A 20,130-nucleotide genomic window follows, 5' to 3' on the forward strand; every position below is an offset into this window, starting at 1 on the left:
TAATGTGTTCCCAACTTACATTTCATTGATTATGCTAGATCAGTACACCAATTAGTATATGTTCCTAGTTAGCCTAGGATATATCTTTCCTTGAACTTTGAGAAAAATGGTACTGATAGATGCAGGCAGTTAATCATGTAAAAGAGCTTTTGCATGTACAGATTTTGCCAGCTGTTATTCTTTTGCAAATAATGGTCTCCAGCTCCACCATAACTAGATGCGCTGCTACTTGTTTTGTGCTTTCTCCATTATAATTACATTTGACTACCTGAACTGATTTGTCCATTCTATGACAAAATCCGTGCAGGCTATTGAAGTATCAAGTAATGAATACGAGCCTTCGGAAAAAGATGTAATATATGCTGAAGGAGTAACACAAGGGAATGGATTGTCCTTTATTGATTTCACCCTGGATGACCGCAGCCCTATGTCAGAATCATTCGGCGACAGCCATGAGGCATACTCGCAACCAGTAAACAAGTAAAGTCCATCCTCATGCTCATGCCCAAACTGCATCAAAACAGGGCTTCTTTCTCGTAATTAGTTTCCCTTTTGATGTTTTGGTACTATGGATTCATAGCTTTTGCAACCTTTTTTGCTGGTAAATTCTTTTCTCTGGTGAAACAAGTCCTAGGAATCTTTGTTGTCTCATCTGCTTCTGTATCTTCTCAGATACCAGCTGATCAGAGTAAGCGCCAAGGGCATGAATGAGGGCTGCAAGTGGGTGGAAATGTTTGAGGATGTCCGCATGGTGATCTTCTCCGTAGCGCTCAGTGACTACGATCAGCTTGCATCCCCTGGAAGCAGTGGCTGCAGGTCCCTCGTGAATAAGATGATCCAAAGCAGGGACTTGTTTGAGGCCACAGTCAGGTACATCAGCCTTCTTCTCATTAGCATTTTGCCAAATAATTCTGCAATTCATCAACTCCACTGATGATCTAAAACACATTTGCGCAGGCAACCTTGCTTCCGCGACACGCCGTTCGTGCTGGTGCTGAACAAGTACGACCTGTTCGAGGAGAAGATAGGCCGCTCGCCGCTGTCGGCGGCGTGCGAGTGGTTCGGCGACTTCTGCCCGCTGCGGACGCACCACAACAACCAGTCGCTGGCGCAGCAGGCCTTCTACTACGTGGCCATGAAGTTCAAGGACCTGTACGCGGCGAGCACCGGCGGCCGGAAGCTCTTCGTGTGGCAGGCGCGCGCCCGCGACCGGCCCACCGTCGACGAGGCCTTCCGCTACATCCGGGAGGTGCTCCGGTGGGAGGACGAGCGCGACGCCGCCGGCTACTGCCCGGAGGAGTCCTTCTACAGCACCACGGAGCTCAGCTCGTCCCGCCTCATCGCCGCCGACGCCGCGTAGCTGATCAGCTGTGGTTGATTTCGCATTTGCAGGCAGAATCACTAGCAACTGTATAGCGTTTGTGTGTGTGCGTAGTTGATGGTTTTAGTTTGCAGCTTGGAAATCGTCGTGTATCATTTGTTGTTGCAGAGTGTCAATCTTTTTGTTTTTGTACTAGTAATTTTTCTGAACAAATGAAATGAAATATAGGAGTGGAGGAGAAATCTTTGTGTTGTTTTTTCCTCTTCTTCGAGAATACGCAAGAGAGCTGCGTATCTTTGTATTAAGAATAAGCACAACGACGAATCTTTGCGTTGTTGATGAGCTTCAGATATTCGGAATGTGGTGTAGTTGTGTTAGTGTTGTTGCTGATCTTGTGAGTGGCTGACTGGTGGGCCCCACTGGAGTTACATGGAGAGCTAAGCTAATGGAGGAGAAAAGAAAAATCTAACGAACCAACCTTATCTCGTCTTCCCTTCCCGCGCCCATGGCAGCTCCAATGGCGGCCGCAGCGGCCAACGTATCCATCACCTGCTGCTGCTCCTCCTCTTATGAAGACGACGATAGCGCCACCTCCTCCTGGTCACTCTCCTCCCAGCGCCGCCGGCCTTACCGGCGCCTCCTCCACGAGGAGGCGCAGCGGCTCCGCCGCGCGCGCCGGAGCCAGGGCCCGGGCGCCGACACGCCGCGGTGGGTGCGCCGCACCGCAGACCAGATGGCCCGGTACGTCGAGGACGACCGCGCTGGCCACGTCTACGGCCGCCACGTCGTCGCCGCCGTCCGCGCGGTTCGCGCCACGGCGTCGCGCCCCTCCGCGGACATGCGCCTGGCCATGGCGTCGTTCGTCACCAAGCTCACCTTCCGCGAGATGTGCGTCGTCCTCCGCGAGCAGCGCGGCTGGCGCCAGGCGCGCGACTTCTTCGCATGGATGAAGCTCCAGGTCATCTCACACACGCCTCCATTGCAGATTTGCCATCAGCCCCCATCACTTCAAACTTCAAAGCTTGCTGCTTTCTTACATTTTGCTATACTAGATGTCTAAAATTTTGCATCTTTTTCATCTGAATTCTTGGCAATTTCGTACCATTCTGCACTGATTTGTGCCTGACTACCTGAACTTGATCCATATGCAGCTGTGCTATGAACCAAGCGTTGTAGCCTACACCATCCTTCTGAGGTTGTATGGCCGGGTTGGGAAGATCAAGCTTGCTGAAGAGACATTTCTTGAGATGCTCGAGGTTGGCTGTGAGCCTGATGCAGTAGCATGTGGAACCCTCTTGTGCGCATACGCCAGGTGGGGGCAGCACAAGGACATGATGCTCTTCTACTCCGCGGCGCGCAGGCGCGACATAGTTCCCCCAATTTCGGTCTACAATTACATGATCTCGTCTTTGCAGAAGCAGAAGCTGCACGGCAAAGTTATCCAGGTGTGGAAGCAGATGCTGGAAGCTGGCGTCGCGCCGAATCAGTTCACATATACTGTCATCATCAGCTCCTTTGTCAAGGAAGATCTCTTGGAGGAGGCCATGGATGTGTTCGGTGAGATGAAGCGGCGCAAATTTATTCCGGAGGAGGCAACTTACAGCCTTTTGATCAGCTTGAGCTCCAAACATGGTAGAGGAGAACAGGCGTTGCAGCTCTTTGAAGAGATGAGGGTTCAGGGAATTGTCCCCAGTAACTACACATGTGCATCTCTCTTGTCACTGTATTATAAGAATGAGGACTACTCAAAGGCACTTTCCCTATTTTCAGAGATGGAAGATAACAAGATTGTTCCTGATGAAGTCATCTATGGAATTCTTATCAGGATTTACGGTAAGCTTGGGCTTTATGAGGACGCACATCGCACATTTGCGGAGATTGGGAAGGCGGATCTTCTGAGCGACGAGCAGACTTATGTGGCAATGGCTCAAGTTCACATGAATGTTGGACATTACGATAGAGCACTGGAGGTGTTAGAATCTATGAAGGTGAGGAATGTGAAGCCTTCGCACTTTTCTTACAGTGCTCTTCTCCGATGCTATGTTGCAAAGGAAGACATGGCTGCTGCAGAAGATAGCTTCAGAGCTCTCTCCAAATATGGCCTCCCTGACGTGTTTTGCTGCAATGACCTGCTCAGGTTGTATATCAGACTGGGCCATCTAGAAAAGGCCAGGACACTAGTACTGAAGATGAGGGAAGATAATTTCCAGCTTGATGATGACCTTCATATGACAGTGATGGAACTTTATTGCAAAATCGGTATGGTTGACGATGCAGAGAAATTATTCAAAGAGATTCAGAGAAATGGAAAACCCATGAAAATTCCAACAATGGTTTCACTTATAGAGATGTATGCTAGAAACAGAACCAGGGCTATTCAGAAATATCAGAGCCTGTCAAAGGCGCTAGACAAAACTAGTAGTTCATCAGCTGGCATGGCATTGAAATTCTTGTTGGACATGCCTGGGGGCTTGTCCAGTGTGTCCCAATTGATAAGCAAATTGGCCAGGGAAGGTGAGCAAGCTATGAGCCACACAGAATATGGCACTCTCACCTAAACATAACATCTCTGACTGCTGTCTATACATGTATTCTTCCACAGGGAGTACAGATGAGGCAAAATTCATTTATGACCAGCTGATTGAAATGGGGATCAAGCCTAATGATTCTGCAGTTGCTACTTTGATTGTCCAATATGGCCAGGGGGAGCAGTTAGAGCAAGCACAAGAACTGTTCGAGTCGGCATCAGCATCGTTTCCAGAAGGAGCACATATCTACAATGCCATGGTTGATGCATTCTGTAAATGCGGCAAAACTGAGGATGCATACCATCTTTTCATGGAAATGGCTGATCAAGGCAATAATAGAGATGCAGTGACAGTTAGCATTCTTGTCAATCACCTGACTAAAAATGGTAAAGTTTTTTTTTAATTTCTGTAATTGTTCTATCGCTTTATTCAGCTGCTCCTGCGATATAACACTCTTGTTAAATGGCCATGTTACTCACAGGGAAATTTCAAGAGGTTGAAAACATCATACATGGCTGTTTCCGCGATGAAGTTCAGCTTGACACTGTCTTGTACAATACTTTCATCAAGTCGATGCTTGAGTCAGGTCTAGTTAACACATTCTCCTTTTCATCAGATTGCAAAGCAAAATTTCTGGTTGCAGGGAGCCATAGCTAACAGCGGCAGTTTTAATTTCCAAGCAGGTAAACTGCATTCAGCCGTTGGCATATATGATCGCATGATATCCTCTGGCATTTCACGGTCCATGCAGACATTCAATATAATGATAAGGTAGATAAATGGTCAGAAAATACCTGCCTATTGTACGCAACTGTATTCCTTTTTTTTTAACATGTTGTTAGGAGACCATGTCATCACTCATCAGCTTCAGTCCTCCCATCCAGTGTTTATGGCAAAGGAGGAAAGCTGGACAAGGCTATTGACATGTTTGCTGCTGCACAGGAGCTAGGCTTGCCAATCGATGAAAAGATATACACAAACATGCTTAGCTTATATGGAAAAGCTGGTCAGGTTCTTCTGCCGTACAGAAAATCAATTAAAAACCTTCTATTTGATTTGTTTCCCTCACTCATTCTGTTTCCTTCTATATCCACTTCTAAGCCTATGAATTTTCATATTTTCAGGTAGGCATCAGGAGGCATCTTTAATGTTCAAAAGAATGAAGGAAGATGGTATCAGGCCTGGAAAGGTATATTTTATTTGAGAGTAACTTCTGTAATTGCCGTCAGGAAACAAGAAATGCTATAGTTCTGCCCTGACCATCTAAGCATACATGGCTAATCTGGATCAAACTTGCAATGTGCAGATCAGCTTCAATTCCATGATCAACGCCTATGCCACTTCTGGACTGCACATGGAGGCAAAGAGTATATTCCAGGAGATGCAGGGCAGCGGTCATGCTCCCAACTCGCTTTCCTATCTTGCACTGATCAGAGCATACACAGAGGGCAAACTCTATGCAGAAGCTGAGGAAACCATTCAGATGATGCTGAACAGCAACATAACCCCATCCTGCCCTCACTTCAGCCACCTGATTTTTGCCTTTCTGAAGGAAGGAAAGATCAGTGGTGCCCAGAGGATCTTCAACCGAATGGTGGAGGAGATAGGTGTGGCTCCCGATCTGGCCTGCTGCAGGACCATGATGAGAGTGTACCTGGAGCAAGGTCTTGTGGATGATGCGATCTCGCTCTTTGAGATGACTCGTGAATCGCTGAAACCTGACAGCTTCATCTTGAGCGCTGCATTTCATCTGTATGAGCATGCAGGCAGGGAGTCTGAAGCTGGGCATGTCCTGGATGCCATCAGTGTAAATGGTACCGCTTTCCTGAGAAACCTGAAGGTTGGATCAAAGCTTAGATGTTAGATCAACTTCCAAGCTTGCAACTGCATCAGAATTTCACACACATACAACAGGTTGCTACGGAGGAATCAGAATGAATGCTGCAAGTCATGACTTTTAAATGTAAACGAAGGTATTTAGATTCAAATGGGATGACTGCAAATGCATTATTCACATGCTTTTTTTTTCAAATGAATTGTTCATATGGTTTGTGACATCAGTATTGCAATCTATAGGATCATCATCAACGTGCACCATACATACACGCAGTAGATTGCAATCTAATTAAACCCTTTTTATTAGTTGATCCCTTTGATTGAACATGAAGGATGATCCATGAACTGGTGGCGTATGATCAGGCGAGGTATTGGAGATGGTTGTAGCCGCCATAATGGTCCTCCGCCGTGGCCGCGGCCGCCGGTGCCTGCACATCGACGCCGCCATCGAGCTTCACGTCGACGCAGTTGAGCTTGACGTCGATGCTGCCGCTGCTCCCCACCGCCGACGACCAGACGCCGTAGGACTCCCGCGTCACCTCCAGCAGCGAGTCCCTCACCCTGTCCGCCTGCACCGCCACCTCGTTGTCCCGCCTCTACAATCAACCAACCAATGCAAACGTTCTTGATGAGCACGTGCTGTATATATACGAGCTTCATGAATGGCGGCGGCGAGGTAGCCGCAATTGGTTATAATATACATACGACGACGCGGAGGACGTTGAGGACGAGGGTCTTGTAGGAGGTGACGTTGACGTTGGTGACGTCGAGGCCGAGGGCGTTGACGGCGTCCATGAGGCGGACGAAGCGACCGGGCTTGTGCTCGCACAGCACCTGCAGGAAGAACTCGTTCGCCTCCACCTGCCGCACCTCCACCTGCGGCTCCATGTCGTGCCCCTTATCCTCCTCCGTCGGCGCTGCTGCAGGTACCCGGGCCCTCTTGCTCGCCGGCGGCTGCTGGAGGCTTGCGCGCGGTGAGTCGTCGTTCTCCAGCCCTACCAGGCTCGCCGGCGGCGGGTGGTCCAGGAGCACGTCGGGGGCGCCGTCCGCCGGGTCCTCCAGCTCGTCCTGCAGCGCCTTCACCTGGTTCTGCAGCCCCACGATGTAGTCGATCGCATCTCCGAGGATCGAAGCGCGGTCCATCTGAACGAACAATGCCAAGGATCAATCAATTCGCATCGCAGCCAATGAATGTTCGATCAAAAAGCATGCATCCGTGGCGATTGAGGGGTACCAACCTTGGTGATCTTGGGGACGAGCGACCTGAGCTTGTAGAGCGCGTTGTTGAGCTTTTGCCTCCGCTTTCGCTCCGCCACCAGGTTCTTGCAGTGCTGCCGCTTGCCGTCGCCCTTGCCGCCGCCCCGCCCCTGCGCGTCGCCGTCACCCTCGGGGTCCCCCAGCAAGTCGCTCCCCTCGGACCCCGAGTCCGCGCCTCCAGTGCGCGCCGCGCCGTGCTGCTCCTGCTGCGCCGCCACCACCGACGGCTCGCTCCCGGCCGCCGCGGCGTACTGCCACCCCGCCGCCGCCGCGTCGTCGACCACCCCGGGCGGTGGCGCCGCCAGGAACGGGTCCCCCGCGGCGTCGAACAGGCTGAGCGACGGCGGCACCGCCCCGTACATACGCTGCGGGTCAGCGCCGTCCCACGCGAAGCCCGGCGCCTCCGGCCACGTGTGCACGGCGGCGCCACCCTCGTCCCCCTCGCCCTCTGTCGCCCGCGCCGGCACCCCGCACTGCGCCATGACCAGCTTCGCCATCTGCTCGTCCTCCGCCATCTGCGCACGCACGCACGGCGCGGCGCGCCGGCATTATAAAAGAGAGTGTCAGGTGTGTCATGTGGTGAACTTTCTGATGTCGGCAAGAAATCAAGGTGTATGTTCAGACGTCGCTTACGTATCTGGCGGCGAAGAGCTCGACGAGGCCGCCGGCGATCGGCACCAGCAACCGCGTCCTCGGTCCGGCGGATCCGAGCTCCTACATCGTGTCATGGGGTACTAGTTGCTCAGGCAGTTGGATGCTTAGGCAGTGGCGGTTAAAGATGAACTGTGCTTACAGTGGAATAACTTGTTGGGAGCTCTGGCACGCAGCTGCTGGTCTGCCAAATCGGCTGGTTGGACATGATTGCCTCGGCGTGCATCCTGATCCATGCAAAACAGCAAAGATTAGCAATAAAAAGAAGTTGCAATCTATCCTGAATTATATTCCTGAGTAAGAATTGATTTGGGGGGAATGAACGGGACTGCGTGAATTACCCTGCAGATGAGGAATCCAGTGGGATAGACGAAGGCAGCTCGCCATGTGCAGAAACCTGGGCCTCGAACTCACTGCTGCAGCACAACCCGGTCATCTCCAAGAACCTGCATGCAGTTCGATCGTGTCACAGAGGACGATGAATCAATGAATCAGAACAATTCCAGCAAGTGTCAGAGTATATATAGGGAGCATGATCACAGTCAGATGAGGCGGTGCTACCTCTCATCAAGAGACAGCCTCCAGTAGATGCAGTAGTCCCAGGCGTCTGCACCAACAAGAGGCCTCAGCGCAGCCTCCACGCTGCCGCCTCCATACCCGGCAGAAGCGGCCGCCGTGGCAGCCATGCACGGGTGATCTCCCCCTCCCATGGCACCGAGCACTAGTGATCACCTAGTACTAGGAGTAGCTGCAGGCACAAGCTATGTAATGTAAGTGTCAGTTGAAGCATGCGCAAGTCGCTTTCATGCTAGCTGTCAGGAATCAGGATTTGTTTTTTGAACGAACATGCAGGAATCAGGATAGGATCTGTTGATGTCATCGGTGTGAATAAAGGCTGCAAGAAACTTCAGGCTATGGATGATTCATGCAAGGGTACAATCTGACCCGATGGACCGGTTTATGTGATGTGTGCCATGTATCATCACTAATGCCTGGTTGCTACGGCGAAACGACATACATGTGTATAGACGGTTGCATTAATAGTTTATAGCAAGAAAAATTATTCTGGAAGCATTATTACTGTAATAGTTACATGAACATAAATCATTTACAGGAGCTTACTAATCACGCAAACATATTACTGTAAAAGTTTTAGCATGATTGGACTTCCAGAGAGTTTATTAAAAATCAAACATTACAAAACTGCAGACATGAAGAATAATTTATATCTAAAGTTATATAAGCAATTTTGTTCTACAAACTTCCCAGAATACTTTTCAACGTAGGACACATATTACTATGAATGTATCAGGATTTTATGAGTACTACAGCTATTTATTCTAAAATAAGAAGATTAAACAATATGTATTTTAATCAGCAACAGAAACACATATTACACCAGGACCAGTATTTTTCCTAGGTAGATCTGAGCATCAGGAACCCAAAAAAAATTATCTCTCATTTTTATCATTTTCCTACAATTTTATACGGATTTCCAAATTTTCAGCCATTTTAACTAAAACTAAAATAGAAAAAGAGAAAGTTACTTTCGCAGATAGGTCCTCAGAACAAAAAACTACCCTAGCGGATCTGCCCTTTCTTTTGCACTAAAGCCCCTATATCTAGCACTTAGGCCCCTTGAAGTTTTCCACCTCCACACTTAAACCCTGAAATATTTCGCATAACCCCCTGAGCTTCTAATTCCTTCGCACCCGTGCCCTCCTCTCCTTCTTCAACCTTGGGCACGCCCGAGCGCCCACGGTGGGCGGCGGCGGCGCGGCCACGCCGGCGCAAGGGCGGCGCCTCCCACCCCAATGACTACTCCGAGGGATTCCCCTAGTTCAGGCGCATCACCTCCCCTACTTATATCCTCAACTCTCTAACCCTAGCCCCTAGCTTGACCGGCGGCGGCGCACGGCCGGCGCGCGAGCTCGCGAACGCGCGCGGAAACTAACCTAAGAAGGCGAAGCGGAGAGCGCTAGGGCACCAGGAACTCACCGCATCTCCGTTTGTGGGGTTAGTGGGGCAAGAGGAGGCCGGGAGGGTGGAGTTCGACGGTGGGGGTGGAGCTTGGGCGGGTGGCGGTACTGGCGGCGGCGGAACTTTGATCCCCAGCGCCAGAGGCCATGGCGCTGGGCAAGGAGAGGTGGAGGGTGGATACTAGGAGGTGGCGGCGGTTTGGTTCTGGTGGAGGGGGTGGGGAGAATTTGGCCGGCGGCTGTGAAGACGCGCTCGGCTCGTCGTTTCTGTCTCGGTTGTGAAGAAGCTAAGCTTCAGTTGGAGCATGCGCAAGTCGCTTTCATGCTTACCTTGCGTGAGAGCATGCTTCTTGCGTGACAGCACCATGAACAGCTAACTACCTAGTGCGTCAGTTGGAGCATGCGAAAGTGCTTCTGTTAGCTGCAGAGTTTGACAGCGCATGCTACTGCTTGTGCTTGTAATTCTTCAGTAAGACTCCACTCGCTCTAGATTGTTACCTTTAAGATAAAACAAGGCATATTGATCAGGCAAACTAGCATCATGAACCACAATGGTTAGAAGATCAAAGCTTCAGAATATTTAAAATTATTTGCAAAGTATATCGATCCAAACATATTAATTCATACAAGCTTAGGCAATCAACCCAACCAGGTCTGCACCTAGCACCAAATTTGGATTGGCAAATCTGATCGTATCAGTCACCGGCAGTAAGAAGCACTGCCACCTGTGCATTAAGGGAAAGAAAGATCATGCCTGGAAGGAAGGATACTGCAAAGTCTAGTGTCGAAATATCACAGCGTTGCCTCCTGTGCATTTTGTCAAACACATCACGGGCATAGCGGATGTGCTCCCTTGGACAAGCTGGTGCTGATCCTGGTGCAGCAGAGCCACCAGATTCCATCCCTAGAAGAATTTTCTGCAGAGGAATTGGGTTTCATGGCCGTGCTGCCACGGCCGCAGCCAAGTAAGCTGAAAATCACTGTCCTGCACTACTGCTCGCCGCTGTCCTGTCCCTACCTGAGCTCGAGAAACCTGAACCCGCCCATGAGTACATCCATCATGCTACTAATGAACCAATGGAAATCAGGTACTGCATGTCGATCGGCCTCTTATCTGCATGTAGGAGAAGACGGAAATTAAATAGTAAGAACAAAACTGAAATTGCAAATTGGATGAGAAATGAATTTCTACACCACTATATGACACCGGAAGTTGCAGTCTGCCGAAAAGAATAAGATCAGAATAAAGTCAGAAGATAACATTGGTTTTCCACACCCTGGTGTGCTGTACTATGCCGTATATATACTCCATAGCTCAGAGAAAGACTGAGGTAGACAAGATTCTTCTGGTCATGACAGGGGGAAAAACTCATGGCAACAACTGCTGGATGTACATAAACATTAAGGATGGGATTGATCAGTGCTTCTCTATAGCACTGAACCCTGGAATTGAGCTCAATTAGATGTATATCTTTGATTTAACATGTAAATTTTTTTTATAAATCCTAATTAGTTTCAGTTGCACAAAACGCATATCAAAATCAACCACATCTCGATTTCCACTCATAATCTGACCATGCACATACTACCAATCCAGTCCATTTAGATGCAAAATCTAGGAAGCCTCCACTACTGAAATAGATGTATACATGTAATTTGTATATTGCTGGGAGATTTCATCGGAGCATTACAATTGGAGTAGCTACTTAGCTAGGATGTACACAGGTGTACAAAAACGGACTAGGCAGCACATCTAGGTTGTATCAATTGCAGTATCATAGAACATCAAGTTTTAATCAATCAGCCGAAGCCAGAGAAATAAAGGTTTCAAACAAAATACCTGGTCCAGCTCAAATGACACTTGCAGGTCATAGAAACAAGAATCCCATCATCTGGGTAACAATACAAGCTTTGGCGCACCCACCCACAGTGCACGTTATCAAGGGAGCAATCTATATTTATGAAGCTGATTCAAGCTAAGAAATGAAGTATTTGGTTGGATTCATATGAGAGGACCCTGAAATTCATACAATGACTATTGGGAAGAAATGATAAGCGCCTTCAGTTAGGAATCAAGCTTTTCTCAGCCTCCGTTAGCCTTCTTTCTGATTAGTGCATTAAATTTGGAATTTGCGAAAAATGATTGGCAATCCTAAAGACACATGAACAGGTGCATGGATATCACCTCCCCTGAACCCATCTCTCCTCTCACGTCCGCCACCACGCAAGCAAAGCAAAACAGAATTCTGTTTTGCTTCCGTCGCTCGCTGTCCGCCACCACGCCACCATCTTATAGTTTGCGCGTCGCTTCAACAACAGATCACCTCGCCACGCCCTGCCCATCAGATCCCCTGTAATTCCTGTTTCAGCTTCAGCAGTCAGTTGTTTGCCCCTCCACAGCCGCCATCTTGCACCAGTGCTGTAGAAAACCAGTTGGCGGAGCTGAGTTGAGCAGTCAAATAGCAGTACTAGATCAAGAAGTAATCAGAATTCACAAGAGTGATCACCTTGACCAAGCGTTCTTGAATCTGAAATGTTTCGCAACGCCTTTTCTGTTGTGCCTGTCCTTTTTTCTGTCACTGTTGGGCTGAGAGCTCTGACGCATGGACATTGCATCACCAAAGATATCACCACCAGCTCAATCGATCTCTTCTTCCTTGCGTCTGACAAGGGACCAGAAGGTAGGCTCCATGTCCATTGTCCCCCCCTGCCCATTTGAACCAACTCGCCGGAGCGAGTGGACACGCAAATTTCCAAGAAACGCCAACTGAAACGAGGGTGAAGCCTGATTTTTTTTTTGAGCCAGCCATGGCGGAAGCATGGGGACGGCACGACCGCCGTCGGCCGAGGCAGCCGAGCTCACGGGGTCCGGCCGACCAGGCGGATCGATGCGCAGCGCACGCGCGCCGTAGCATTTATCTCCTACCGTCTCGGTGGCCAGATTACCTAGGAAACTCACAGCGGCCGCCGCCGCTGCGATTAGCAAACCGCCGCGGGGTCTTCTTCACCTTGTCTGGGGCAGTTTAGGGGCCGTGCGTCGCTTGCGAGGGTGGCCGGAGGCAGCGGCTGGGGGCGAAAACTTCGCGGAAGCTCGCGGGGATGCAGCGCGAAGGGGCGAGGCGGTGGTCGCCGGCGGCAAGGCGACCTCGTCGGCTCCTATGGAGCTGGCCCAAATATTACGAAACGCCCCCCGAAATGGATCGCGATCCAAATATTTATACAAACACCCCCAGTATTTACATACAGATCCCTGATTTGGATCGCGATCCGATTATTTGTAAAATGTCCCCATGTTTGGATTAATCGCTATCCGAATATATGCAAAATCCCCTCCGGTTTCCGTATCGAATTCGGCTCTCGGTCCCTCCACTCCACTCCGGCTTGTCCGCCGACGGCTCCTCGCCGCCGCCGCCCTCCCCACCTTCCGTGCCAGCAGGAGCGTGATGCCCCATCGCCGTCCGATGCATTCAAACCCTAGGATCTCTGCCTTCACTCTCTCTGCTCCCCCAGCAAGTCCCCAACATGGCGGCGGCCATAAGAGCCAAGCGAGCTCGCCTAGGCGAGCATCAGCGCGCGCTTGAGCTCACGCAGCCGGCCATGGCAGGTTGGTCAGCACTGCGCTCTCGCCCTCTGTCCACTCATAGCAAATCTCTCTGCTCTCGTCATATGCTCTATCTGTACCTGACGAAGGAAGCCGTACGTTGCTGCAATTTTATTTCTCCTGATGTTTCTGCCTCGGATTATGCAGGTGATCGTATTACCATGCGCAAGTAACAATTCATACCAACTATGACAAATCTGCATATTGTTCAGATGTATCGTTCTATCACAATTCACAACACTTGTCATTTTCAGAGTCGTAAGTGCATGCTAATTCCATCGCTTCTACTACCATGAAAGTTTTTATTTCATTCAGCGTTTGTGTATTCAGCAAGAACACTTTTACCACCATGTATGATGCATGTAGTCTGACATGGAACTCATATTTTTTATAGAAAATGGCACAGAATTCATCGGTCATCAACATTGCAGATTTGCATGTTCTTATTTCTTAACAGATTGTTAGATACCAGAGAATGTGTATTTGTATAGCTAAATTTATGGAATTAGAAAAACAATTGAGAAAAACACGGTCACGCCTTTCTTGCAACTGACCTAACCATAACAACCTTCACAACAATACAAGTGTCCTAAGCCACGTCTGAACATACACCTTAATTTCTTGCCGACATCAAAAAGTTCAGGAAACTTATTTTTTTTGGGTGAACAGTTTCAAACTTTCAGTAAGGCTAAAGGTAGTTAGAGTTAAAGAATTGTAAGAGCACACAACTTCAGTGCTCACACTGGCACTCATGATGCAAGTGAAGCCACGTTAGGCTTGCCGAGTGCACAAGCACCTGGGAAAAAATAAAATTTCAGAGATTAGAACTTAATTTCCACCACTTGTGCACTCCCTGAACTCCGATGCGTGCACAACCATCCGGCCTAGCAGCCCATGCTTGCTGCACTTGCATACTTTCTTTGCAAGCAGGACAACGCAATAAACAAACAGAGCAGTCCAAAGCATTGTATCAGAAAAAGTCCACACGGACAGACCAGTGGTCGTTTGCTAACAAGCCAAGTGTGTCGCGCGCATGACGAGCAAGAGTTGCACTAGTAGAAAAACGACCTTCCATCCTCAACAAAAATCTCAGTTGTTTTTGGAACCAGGACTAAAAATAATCCTGGGTCTAAATTTCGTAGTCCGTGGAGACACCAACCGCAACTAAAGAAGGTTTTTAGTCCCGGGATTAAAGATGGAGACCTTTAGTCCTGATTAATTAGTCCCGGTTGGAAAAATGACGGTTGCTCAAAACGCAAAAACTTCATCGTCCAGGTTCCAAATTGCAAGTCGCGAAAGATGGGGAGGCATCATTCGCTCATCGCCGGTCGCTGCAGCATGCCTCCTCGCCAGATCGATGCCTATGGTCTCAAGCTGCTCGTAAGCTTCCTTTTCTATTTCTCTCCGCTACAACATCCTTCTGGAATCTTGTTTTGCTCCAAATTTCAAAGGTATGCAACTAATTTCCTCATGAATGTTTTGGGTGCAAATCAATTTGTTTGAAGTAATAAGGTATGTTTCAATTTCTTTGGTCACCAATTCTGATTCATTCATTTAAATTGCAATGTTAGGGTATGTATTTAGAGGTTTTGTTTTTGCAAATTGCAACAAATAGGCAACTAAGAAAGGATCCATCGATATTTGAGACTTGGAGTATTGGAGTAATATACAAAATCATGTAATTGGGGAATTGGTGTAATAATATTGAAAATATATATTCTTCATCTCTGAAGTATTTTGGAAGTGTTCCTCATGTTTTAATTGGTGAAAATCGATCCCTTAATTTATTATATAGATGCACTATCATCCCCATCCTAACACTTTTTCCTACAATATTTGGTCAGATACATCATTTTAGTAAGAATTTTTACCATTACCGTTTTGTCATTGTATAGGTTAGATATAGATTTTTATACATATACATATTGAAGTGTGCACTCAGGTCGTCCGTGCTCTAGCTTCACCCCTGACAGTGGGCGTCACCTCCTCTGCACGCACCACAAAGTAAAGTATATCAATGCAAGCGAATACAGTAGAGCATGTATAACAAAATTGACTGCTTCACCTGCTACCCGGCACTTGTGCACTAACCACATCACGCCACCAATCGTAAGGGTGCCCCCGACGATGCTCCCCACCATGATCCCAACCAACACCCCACAAGATGGTCCAGCAGGCCACTGCATCTCAGGCAGAGGAGGGCTAGACGGCGGCAGCTGGCAGGGCGGAGGAGTTGGGGACGATGGCGGTGGAGGGGGAGGAGGGGCAGCAACCGGCGGTTGGAACTGTCTCCTTGCATCCCCGGCACATGCCGTAAAGCATCCACAACGAGTCGATGCCGAGGTTGGTTTCGATGAAGGTGCCGTACTCGCCGACGCTGCAGAGACAGCCATGGTCCGGGTTGTTTACATTGTCCAGCACCGCTGAGCAGCAACCTGGAGGAGGAACGACTGTCAAGAGTTTACAATGCATCGCTAGCCTTGCTGCAAGAGTAGAGTCGTTGCATTTCGGTATCATTCCTGCCCATGCATGTTATTACCATTTACATTAATTAGATATATGTGTTGTGTTTGTGGGTAACAGTTAACTCAAATGAAACCAACTAACTGCAGACCGACTACTCTATCTACTTTCATTGATCCATGGCAAAAAGAATAAACTACTACTACTACTGCAATGAACAATTGCATATCAATCCTACACACTCCATCTTATTTATTAGCCAGGAATGGAAACAATTGCATACCTTCTTTTGGTGTCCTGGCCACTGACGCTACGATGTTGTTGGGGCCGGTACGGGTGTGGGTTGGGAGCTCGTAGCTGCGGTAGAGTCAGACACGAAATAAATATATGATCCAACAAATCTTTTGATGCATGCAGCTAGTTCAACGTAGTGCGTGCATGGGGTGAGTGTTGAAATATGCAATGCATACTTGGAACATTCTAGAAGATTGTGGAGATCTTAAAAGACTAACTTTGCCATGTATAAGGATAAGATCATGGTAAGGTACAAAGGTTCTAGAAAATTGGAGAAAATGCATGCCATAATTGCCATGCTTCATGGTGAAGTGTAGAATACTCTAAAACTAGATATTTTAGCATGGTAGAAAATATAAGAAACTAGATAAGGATGAGAAGGGTTTTAGAGTTAGGATATTTTGTATTGAAGAGTGTGAAAGTTTCCACATGGCAGCACCACAATGATCATGAGCACCTATAAATAGAGGTACTCCCCTCGCTCCTAGTCAATTTCTCAACGGTGAGCGAGACCAATTATTAGCATATACATGCAAAATGTAGTATAATTAATAAAGATCAGACAGTTAGCTGAGAGACAGTCAACTAAGAAAGGATTCATCGAGAGAGAACATCATAGAAAATGGACTGCTAAGAAATAACTTCAATTTCAGATTGGCTGTACAGCCTGCACATGTTATCATCAGCATTGACTGCACAGCCACTACAAATCCTGCACAGCCTATATAGCATAATCTTAGTCTATTTGGCATCATAGAAGAGAGAAAACATCCTGCACAGCCTATATAGCATAATCTTAGTCTATGTGGCATCATAGAAGAGAGAAAACAATCAGATTAAACATAGTTATCATCGGCATTGACATCATAGGAAATGGACTGCTAAGAAATAAGAAGACACCATAGGCAATGGATCAGTGCTTAGATTAAAAACAACCATCATAGTTGTAGACAGTACTGTTCCCCACAATTTGTTCCCCACAGCCAATCTCACGTTGCTGCTAAATCATGTTCCGTCTAAATGGTGTTGCGGCTAATACCATGTTCCCCATAATTTCGAACCCATTGCGGCTACCTGGGGGCAAAATGCAGGAGGAGGGGCGGCGGTTGGAGGGCGACCGGCAGCGAGAAGCCCGCGAGAACAGCGGCTGGAAGAACAGGAGAAGAAAGGGACCAACCGCGAGAAGAAAGGGGGACGGAAAGGGGAAAGCAGCGTCGCGCAATCGAAAGAGGCACACGAAGTGAGAGAAGCAGATGGAAACCAGGAGTCGTGGAAGCGGAGAGTGAGAGAAGCAGATGGAAACCAGGAGTCGTGGAGGCGGAGAGATTCCAAAAAAAACCGTGGTATGAACACTTACCTCCGTTGGTTGACCTCCTGCTGACTCCGTGGGCCACCTAGGCCCGTGGTATGAACACTTACCTCCGTTGGTTGACCTCCTGCTGACTCCGTGGGCCAGCAAGCAAGTCCTAGGCCCAAATAGCACCTTAGAGCCCATCCTCTTCATTTGTGATCCATGTTCGCTCCTGATATAAGAGGGTCAGCAGACATAACTTATTGGTTTAGTAATTACAAATTTTAACAACAAACTTATTGTGATCAATGCCTTCCCTACAATTGAGCCACGCTCCCTCTATTACCATGTTCCCCACAATTGAGCCACGTTCCCTCTATTACCATGTTCCCCACAATTGAGCCTAGTTCCCTCTATTACCATGTTCCCCACAATTGAGCCATGTTCCCTCTATTCTACTGTTCCCCACAATTTCGCCTACGTTGCTTCTAAATACAGTTCCCCCTAAATTCCGCATTGTTCCCTCTATTATCATGTTCCCCACAACTGAGCTTCACCTATTCCCCACAATTGAGCCTGGTTCCCTCTATTACTATGTTCCCTACAATTGAGCCACGTTCCCCCTATTACCATGTTCCTCACAATTGAGCCACGTTCCCCCTATTACCATGTTCCCCACAATTGAGCCACGCTCCCTTTATTACCATGTTCCACACAATTGAGCCATGTTCCCTCTATTACCATGTTCCACATAATTGAGCCATGTTCCCCCTATTACCATGTTCCCCACAATTGAGCCTAGTTCCCGCTATTACTATGTTCCCCACAATTGAGCCACGTTCCCTCTATTACTATGTTCCTCCTAAATTCCGCAGTGTCCCCTCTAATTGCCATGTTCCCCGCAATTGAGCCACGTTCCCCACAATTTCGCCTATGTTGCATCTAATTAATGTTCCCTCTATTACCATGTTCCCCACGATTGAGCCTAGTTCCCTCTATTACGATGTTCCTCCTAAATTCCGCAGTGTCCCCTCTAATTACCATGTTCCCCGCAATTGAGTCACGTTCCCTCTATTACCATGTTCCCTGCAATTGAGCCTAGTTCCCTTTATTACCATGTTCCCCACAATTTCGCCTACGTTGCTTCTAAATACAGTTCCCCCTAAATTCCGCATTGTTCCCTCTATTACCTTGTTCCCCACAATTGAGCCATGTTCCCTCTATTACAATATTCCCCACAATTGAGCTATGTTCCCCCTATTCGAGCTCTAGAGTGGGATGGCACTGCATGCAGTGTGGAACTCGATCGTTGGGCTTGCTATTAAGATCGCCTCAAGGCAGGTTGCATGTTCCACCATGTTCCCCACAATTTCGCCTACGTTGCATCTAATTAATGTTCCCCACAATTGAGCCTAGTTCCCTCTATTCACCTGTTCCCCACAATTGAGCCTAGTTCCCTCTATTACTATGTTCCCTACAATTGAGCCATGTTCCCCCTATTACCATGTTCCCCACAATTGAGCCACGTTCCCTCTATTACTATGTCCCCACAATTGAACCACGTTCCCTCTATTACCATGTTCCACACAATTGAGCCTAGTTCCCTCTATTACCATGTTTCCCACAATTGAGCCTAGTTCCCTCTATTCACCGTGCCGATGACTCAAATATAGATTATCAAGTGAAACGGAACTGAACCGGAGAAATGACTTTACAGACATGACGAATAGCATCCCTATGAACCTAGTTACCTACTCCACCCGTTCCAAGTTATAAGTCATTCCAATTTTCTTGGAGAGTCAAATCATTTTATATTTGACCAAAATTATAAAGAGGATCACAAAGGTTTATGGCCCCGAATAGATATACTATGACAATATATTTAATAAAGAAACTAATGTTACTTATTTGATATCATGAATGTTAGTACTTTATTGTACAAATTTGGTCAAATTTAAGATGCTTCGACTCTCCAGATAGTTGGAATGACTTATAATTTGGAACGGAGTGAGTACATGTGAGTAGCTCAACGGCAAAATGGGAAGGAGCACGAGCAGCAGCCCGAATGCAGCACCGGCCACCCCACCGTACTTAAACGACTGAGATTTTGATTTTAAGTGCACAATAATCTGAACAATCCAAGAGCTGTGCTGAAGCTTATGCGCTATAATTCTGAAAGTGTTGTAGAGGTTTCTTTTTGCGCCAACACATTTGCTGATTTGCATGTTTTTGTTTTCCCATTGACAAGAATCACAAAAGCAGAGAGGCCAGAGAGCAACGACCACCATGTCATCCATACTCTACATGACTTGCACCTGACATGCAGTGGCACTGGCAACACAATTGTCTCTGAAGCAGAGCATGGCTTAGGTGAAGAAAAACTTAAGCGCCATGCCACCCCCGGGCGCCGACACGCCGCGGTGGGTGCACCGCACCGCGGACCAGATGGCCCGGTACGTCGAGGACGACCGCGCTGGCCACGTCTACGGCCGCCACGTCGTCGCCGCCGTCCGCGCGGTGCGCGCCACGGCGTCGCGCCCCTCCGCAGACATGCGCCTGGCCATGGCGTCGTTCGTCACCAAGCTCACCTTCCGCGAGATGTGCGTCGTCCTCCGCGAGCAGCGCGGCTGGCGCCAGGCGCGCGACTTCTTCGCATGGATGAAGCTCCAGGTCATCTCACACGCCTCCATTGCAGATTTGCCATCAGCCCCCATCACTTCAAACTTCAAAGCTTGCTGCTTTCTTTACTCCGCAGGTTTGCAAACCGGGGCTCTCCCGTCGCCCGCGGCGGCGAGGGCGAGGCCGGCGGGGGGGCGCGGGCGGCGCTCGCGGCGAGGGGCTCGGGCGGCCGGCGTGGGGCTTCGGGCCGGCGCTCCGCGTTGAAGGCGGCTGGCGGGGGGGCGAAGGGC

General features: G+C 48.5%; 4 protein-coding genes across 7 annotated transcripts in view; 3 read left to right on the forward strand and 1 right to left on the reverse strand.

The window, feature by feature from the left end:
• The window catches only part of LOC101777577 (extra-large guanine nucleotide-binding protein 3), a gene marked incomplete in the record, with an annotated part of 5,008 nt that extends 3,345 nt beyond the window's left edge, over nt 1-1,663 (forward strand). The window contains 3 exon segments of the mRNA XM_012845672.2: nt 309-480; nt 673-870; nt 958-1,663. Coding sequence (XP_012701126.1) covers nt 309-480; nt 673-870; nt 958-1,360 — 773 coding nt within the window.
• Nucleotides 1,664-1,724: 61 nt separating this feature from the next.
• Nucleotides 1,725-5,906, forward strand: LOC101753919 (pentatricopeptide repeat-containing protein At5g27270). The gene is made up of 8 exons (XM_004964278.4): nt 1,725-2,279; nt 2,473-3,835; nt 3,924-4,235; nt 4,331-4,435; nt 4,533-4,620; nt 4,734-4,855; nt 4,974-5,038; nt 5,156-5,906. The coding sequence occupies exons 1-8, from the start codon at nt 1,827-1,829 to the stop codon at nt 5,711-5,713; spliced, it is 3,066 nt and encodes a 1,021-aa protein (XP_004964335.1). The 5' UTR covers nt 1,725-1,826; the 3' UTR covers nt 5,714-5,906.
• LOC101753501 (transcription factor TDR) lies at nt 5,836-10,897 on the reverse strand. 4 transcript variants are annotated; one of them, XM_022825963.1, is made up of 9 exons: nt 10,770-10,896; nt 9,903-10,686; nt 8,155-8,341; nt 7,935-8,039; nt 7,736-7,820; nt 7,576-7,656; nt 6,924-7,457; nt 6,391-6,828; nt 5,836-6,281 (listed from the first exon to the last, which is right to left on the reverse strand). In XM_022825963.1, the coding sequence occupies exons 3-9, from the start codon at nt 8,301-8,303 to the stop codon at nt 6,045-6,047; spliced, it is 1,629 nt and encodes a 542-aa protein (XP_022681698.1). In that variant the 5' UTR covers nt 8,304-8,341; nt 9,903-10,686; nt 10,770-10,896; the 3' UTR covers nt 5,836-6,044. The 4 variants fall into 4 exon arrangements, with proteins under 4 accessions (XP_022681698.1, XP_012700935.1, XP_022681699.1 ...); XM_012845481.2 differs by having other exon boundaries at nt 9,903-10,897; XM_022825964.1 differs by having other exon boundaries at nt 8,155-8,354; nt 9,903-10,897.
• Nucleotides 10,898-12,876: 1,979 nt separating this feature from the next.
• LOC101778000 (pentatricopeptide repeat-containing protein At5g27270-like) overlaps nt 12,877-20,130 on the forward strand; it is an 8,947-nt gene continuing 1,693 nt past the window's right edge. The window contains exons 1-5 of the mRNA XM_022825874.1: nt 12,877-13,176; nt 13,321-13,431; nt 14,449-14,553; nt 19,470-19,891; nt 19,977-20,113. Of these exons, the coding sequence (XP_022681609.1) occupies nt 19,613-19,891; nt 19,977-20,113 (416 nt within the window). The 5' untranslated portion in view covers nt 12,877-13,176; nt 13,321-13,431; nt 14,449-14,553; nt 19,470-19,612. The remainder of the gene's footprint in view (nt 13,177-13,320; nt 13,432-14,448; nt 14,554-19,469; nt 19,892-19,976; nt 20,114-20,130) is intronic.

The sequence above is a fragment of the Setaria italica genome, chromosome IV (assembly GCF_000263155.2).
Source record: "Setaria italica strain Yugu1 chromosome IV, Setaria_italica_v2.0, whole genome shotgun sequence".
In the NCBI taxonomy this organism is placed as follows: domain Eukaryota; kingdom Viridiplantae; phylum Streptophyta; class Magnoliopsida; order Poales; family Poaceae; genus Setaria; species Setaria italica.

Coding starts and splice junctions, on each gene's coding strand:
- LOC101753919 (XM_004964278.4), top strand. CDS start 1,827: ATGGCAGCTCCAATGGCGGCCGCAGCGGCCAACGTATCCATCACCTGC. Junction 4,621..4,733: donor ACATTCAATATAATGATAAG/GTAGATAAATGG, acceptor CCTCCCATCCAG/TGTTTATGGCAAAGGAGGAA. Junction 5,039..5,155: donor ATGGTATCAGGCCTGGAAAG/GTATATTTTATT, acceptor TGCAATGTGCAG/ATCAGCTTCAATTCCATGAT.
- LOC101753501 (XM_012845481.2), bottom strand. CDS start 8,303: ATGGGAGGGGGAGATCACCCGTGCATGGCTGCCACGGCGGCCGCTTCT. Junction 8,040..8,154: donor AGGCTGTCTCTTGATGAGAG/GTAGCACCGCCT, acceptor AACTGCATGCAG/GTTCTTGGAGATGACCGGGT. Junction 7,458..7,575: donor AGCTCTTCGCCGCCAGATAC/GTAAGCGACGTC, acceptor GTGCGTGCGCAG/ATGGCGGAGGACGAGCAGAT.